The sequence below is a fragment of the Phalaenopsis equestris genome, unplaced genomic scaffold, assembly GCF_001263595.1.
Source record: "Phalaenopsis equestris unplaced genomic scaffold, ASM126359v1 Scaffold000314, whole genome shotgun sequence".
In the NCBI taxonomy this organism is placed as follows: Eukaryota; Viridiplantae; Streptophyta; class Magnoliopsida; order Asparagales; family Orchidaceae; genus Phalaenopsis; species Phalaenopsis equestris.
The window spans coordinates 32,886-38,869 of record NW_018164756.1 but is presented as its reverse complement, the minus strand read 5'-3'; the positions used below and the strand labels follow the sequence as shown (position 1 = coordinate 38,869).

Sequence of the window (5,984 nt, the reverse complement as noted above, 5' to 3'; positions counted from 1 at the left end):
CTTAAATTACATACAATTCATTTTTGCTGGAATGAAACACCAACTAAAATAGTACAAAGTCTTTTCTTTCTCATTCTCATTAGTCTAAGATAACAGGTCTCCTTCCTACTCATCAACGTTAACAATATAAAATGTCATGTTTCTCTAAGATTGGAGCTACTAATATTGTTGGGTTCAATATATAGGACTTGGTATCATCAAAAGCATCTTGATATATTTATCCCAACGGAAATAAATATCTTTTTTAGCCAATGCAACAAAAGGTTGATATTAACTAGAGGTTGGAAATGAATCTTCTAATGAATGTGAGTTTCCTTTGAAGGGAACATATCTGTGTGAAACTCTTAGGAGATTACATATCTATGATGGCCTTGTTCTTACTATGGTCAATCTCAATGCTTCTATGACAGACAATAAATACCAGAAATTTCCCTAAAGATATGTCAAATGCACACTTCAAATGTTCATTTTCATATCATAATTCCTAAGGCATTAAAAAACAACTCTTACGACTGAAATATGATCTTCTTTTATATAAATCTCAACCACCAAATCATCAATAAAACATTCAATTTGGTGATGTAATGTCATTGAAGTATTGTGCCATAACAGGTTGATAGGTTGTCCTGACATTTAATGAACCAAAAGACATGGCCTTATAACAAAAGATACCAATAGGGATATAAAGTGTCATTTTCTATTGTTCTTCTGGGCCATCTAGATTTAGTTATAACGGGTAAGTCATCCATGAAAGACATCATTGCAATAGAAGAGGAAATATCTATCATGAGCTCTGGTATGGGCAGAGAAAAATTATCTTTCAGGTAAGCCTTATTCAGGTCTCGAAATTCTATGCAAACTCGTATTTGCCAATTGTTTCTTTAAACAAGCATGATGTTTACTAGCCATGTAGGATATGACACTTCCCTAATGAAGCCAATGTCAATAAGCTTTTTGTTCTCTTCGATAACCATTTTCTCTATATCGGACCACATTATCTGAGGAGATTTCTTCACAAGAACATCACTCAATTCTATAACTAAATTATAAACAACTCTCTCTAGAGCTAAGCTAGGCATCTCGACATAACTCCATGCAAGACATTTACAAATTTTCTTCATGACTTCTATGATTTTACTAGCCATAAATTTGATAGAAGTTTGCTTATATAGATACGATGAGGATCATCATTAGTACCAAAATTAATTTTGATCAACTCATCTATAATCGAGGAAACACCATCCTCCAATTCAAGAGGAACATGCTTGATTTTACTTTCCTCATCATGATAGGCAAGATCATCAATACATTCAAATGTAAAAATCATTCTACATGAAGAGATGGAAACTTTGCTTCATCTAACCCCTTTTTACATATCATAAACCAAACTTCTAGTTAAAGTCTCAGTTCTACCACATAGACTTACACATTTTTTCTTTGAGAACAAACTATATTTCAGGTAACAAACCAATATCCAAAAGTTATTAATAAGAGGAGAAAAATAAAAAGGATGAGGTATATCTTCCATTTATTTTACTATCATCACTCAAAATCAATATATTAGAGTTAGTTATATATGTATCAACTTTATAAAAAAAATTTCATTATCTCTAGATTTAAATCTAGGAGGTAAATAGAAAGTGTGCAGCTAATTAATTGTTGATACACTTATAGTAGTCAAGTTTTTGAAGTGTTTTCATGGCACTGGTTCTTTAATCAACACCTCATACGTCAAAAAATATTCAAAACCCCATATGTGAGAAGCAAATTAGAAAAACAAGAGACTATGAACATTGGTAGCACATCTTCAGGCAAGGGCTTCAAGGATGTTTCTTCACAAGAATCTTCTTGATCGTAGACTTATTTTGAACCATCATGGCCATGCAAACTCTTGATGTTATCCACTTATAAGACCTCATCTGATTCACAGTCACTATCTGATCCAATTTCTATCTTTATTTAAGAAGATGACATAATAGACAAAACCCAATCATACCTTGGTATCATTGGAACACAACTCATTCCCTCTTGGCATACTATCTCTTTACCTTTTGCCAGGAAAGAACTAATAAAGCGAGGAGCTCATGAATGTCATATGATATTCAAGGTTGATAGAGGTGCCTTTTTAGTAAGAACATAACATTTGATGCCATCATAAATGGTCACCTCATTAATGGAGAATACTTGAATATCACTTAAAATGGGAAACATTTTTCATCCACACATATATTCAATATATTTTATTGTAAGGTTGAAGGTACCATCTCATACTCGTGTATCCAAGGGCATCCGAGCAAGACTTTAAAGAATGTATTGCCATCAATAATATGAAATTTTGATTCACCCTTAAACATGTCAGCAATAGATTTTCTAGATGCACCATATTAATGCACCCTTGCACAGTTCAAACTATTACGGAATACTAAAGCTTGATAGTCCCAATCATGTTACATGATAACTCATGGGAATAATTCCCTAAACAAAAAAATTGTGCAGATTAAACCAAATATATTGATAAAAGAAAAACTTCCATCTAATGGCTATTTATGAATAACTATGTACAATCATATCATACAAGCACCTCATCCTTGCAAAGGCGTCCCGCAGTCATTTCATAATACACAAATGTTATGCATATATGATCATTATAAGTGATGTGTCACCAGAAAAGTTTCATCATCAGGCACAATTTTTTATGCATTTTTAGCAAGGAATATTCCAAATTCAAATTCAATGTTATACAAGCCTTGTTTTCAACAAATTAATTCTTAAACAAAGCATCTTGACAATACAAACCTAATGACGTCGAAAATGATCATATTTGAGTCCAAATGCACCCAGATCTAACACTTGAAGTGTAAAAGGCTTTGATGCATCAATTAGATGACTAAATGATCTCAAAATTTAGCATGCATATAATCAAATCGAGTTGCTCCATGAGAGAAAACTAATGCATCCAAGATCAGTCAATTATGAGGTAATTAAGACACTTAAATGTTAAAAAAATGATCTATGATCAAGGAAATAAATATGGACTATTTGTTAAGCATTACTCTTTTATTCGAAAATTAAAAAATATATTGGTGTAGAATTATCAAGTGGCTGGCTCCCACACAAAATCATAAATATTTGGGACAAAAATGATTTTGACTATTAGTGCATTTGGTCCAATTTCAAACACCCTTTGACTATTCTCTACCTGACATATCACCCCATATTCATTTATATAAATGCGAACCAAATAGAACAAATCACATAATTCAATAAAATATGCGAAATTAAAGAAAATTTCAAAACAATTTTCTTTTACCTCTGAATATGGTTCACTAACATTTCTTTCATTTGTTTAGGCTGTTCAAGGAAGAATAAAAAATATATCTAGTATGTTCATTTCTAATACATTTAGTTCTTCCATAGTGACAAAACAACATCTTGTAAGCAAATGAAATCATTTAAATCAGTCTAGAGGCAAGTTTACACTGCTCTGCATACTAGCCAAACTTTAAACAAACAAATTAAACTTGTGCGGTGAACACATCTTGTTGATACAATCAGAATGACATCAATTGCAAGATATCATGAAGCATGAGAAGTTTTGGTAGCTCAGGATGCCTCAAACCAAGAGAGTAGTAGCATTCACATCGTTGGAAAAAGCGCTATTTGGATTTTAAGAAATACAGAGTTATTTGGATTTTTAAAAAAATATGAGCAAGCAATTACCATATTAAAAGCTATGTTTTGGTGTATCTGCTGGCTTTGGTGGATTGCTACAGAATGAACATAATGGCTTTAAGGAAATGAAAAAATACGCTTGATGGCAATAAGTCAAACATCGGATTATTTCCATGATACCTTTTATGTGGTTCCAATGATTTATCCTTGCCGACCATGCATTTAGCTCTTCGGGCATATCGTTTTAATATGCAGTTGATGTTTCAAAGTGAATTGCTTCTTATGATGGTAGGAAAAATCCCGTAATTCGATGCATGAACCATACAATGTGGATGTAGGAAAAAGAGATAAATGCCATGAATTCACAACGAGTAAACTGCTAACGGCACCTTTTCTTCAGAATTTGGGATAGTCAACCAACCTTCTAAAACAAGAATGCACAAAAAATAAATCTTGATATCTTCTCTACTTGCCCCAAAAACGCAAAGATTGAATAAACTTTCCTCACCAGTAATCCCCACATGTGCATTTACCATTGGTGAAGTGATGGAACCTTGTATTATCTCTCAAGATAATTTCCCTCTGTTCAATAATGGAAATGTACTTGATGGCATGGTGACAGTCTCCACAAACTCTAAGATTTTTGAATATTCTAAGAGGAGTTCCTGGTGTAGTGCTGATGAGCGCAAAAGCAATAGCAAGCTTCTCACCATGCTTCATAAGTATCATCTCCCTCTGCTCATCACCAACGTCATGTAAAGCAAACTCAAGATCAGGCACAAATCCAGCATCCTTGATTCGTGTCCACAACTCATTTAACTTCTCATGTATCATCTCCAAATGGGGATGAAGTCTATCCCCAGATCTAAACTCATGAACAGCTCCCCCAACCTCAATCCAACTGTACCCGGGCATCTTCACAGCTTGATTCTCCTTCATCCTTTTCCTCACCTTTGCAACATCATCCCATCTATTCATGGAAGCATAAACATTGGCAAGCTGGACATAAGCCCCAGCATTTTGAGGCTCCAATTCAACCAGCCTCCTTGCAGCAAATTCTGCAAATAATGAGTTCTTGTGGATCCTAGAAGAATTCAATAGAGTGCCAAATGTAGCTGGGTGTGGCTCAAATGGCATCGAATGGATCAAGTGCACTGCTTTCTTGAGCAAGCCAGCTCGACAAAGGAGATTAACCATGCAAGTGTAGTGATCAGCAGAAGGCCTCACGCCATAATCTTCTTCCATTGATTCAAAGTACCTCATCCCAATATCAACCAACCCTGAATGAATGCAGGCTAACAACAAAGTGACAAATGTGATCCTGTTAGGCTTCAAAGCTCCATCTTTCATCCTCCCAAACAATTGTATCGCTCTTTCTCCATGCCCATGCTGAGCATATCCAGAGATCATCGCGTTCCATGTAATAATATCCTTAACAGGCATGTCTTCGAATAACTTGCAAGCACTAGCCAAATCTCCGCACTTGCAATACATGCTCAATAACGACGTACCAACACATTGAATCATGCTTATGGGAAGCTTTGAAACCCACTGATGGATCTGCCTCCCCGACTCTAAAGCTGACAAATTGCTGCAAGCAAGCAGCGAGCTGCTCAGCGTGGACGGGTTCGGGTGCACCTCTTCGGCAGCAATCATTTTTCTAAATAGCTTTAGCCCTTCCTCGTACTGGCCGTTGTCAACAAGCCCAGCAATCATCGCATTCCAAGTAACCGAATTCCTCGCATGCATGGTATAAAAATACTCCCATGCACGCTCAATCTTTCCAACAGACATGAACCCAGCAATCATGGACGTCCGGAGGACAATATCATTCTTATCCGGCGCCTGAGAAAAGTACTCCCCTGCTGAATACAGATCTCCAGCTTGAATAAAACCGGAGACAATGGCGTTCCACGAAACAGAATTCTTTTCTGGCATGAAGAGAAAATGTTCTCGTGCTTCATCGATGAGGCCATGGCGTGCAAGGCCGGAGACCATGATGTTCCAGGACGTGACATCTTTGACGACCATGGAGGAGAAAAGTTGGCGCGCACCGAGGAGGTCGGAATTGATGAGATGGCAGGAGAGAAGGGTGTTGAAAGAGATGACATCTGGCTGCGGAATTTTATCGAAGAGGTTGAGGGCATCTTTGAGTTTTCCAGGAGACTTGGAGAAGGCGGCCAGGAGAGAGTTCCAGGAAACGATGGTGGGTGAGGGAATGTAGTTGAATACTCTCAGGGCTGAAATAACATCTCCATTTTGGGCGTGGAAGGCGATTGCGCGGTTGCGGTAGAGCACAGCGGCGGGGCGGG

The 5,984-nt window shown here is 36.6% G+C and overlaps 1 protein-coding gene across 1 annotated transcript; it reads right to left on the bottom strand.

The window, feature by feature from the left end:
• Window positions 1-3,465: 3,465 nt before the first annotated feature.
• LOC110025613 (pentatricopeptide repeat-containing protein At4g16835, mitochondrial-like) lies at window positions 3,466-5,978 on the bottom strand (the record flags this gene model as incomplete). Its single annotated transcript, XM_020726191.1, is given in 1 exon segment — window positions 3,466-5,978. A coding segment is annotated over 1 exon segment (1,802 nt), but the record flags the coding sequence as incomplete, so codon positions are not given.
• Window positions 5,979-5,984: the final 6 nt, after the last annotated feature.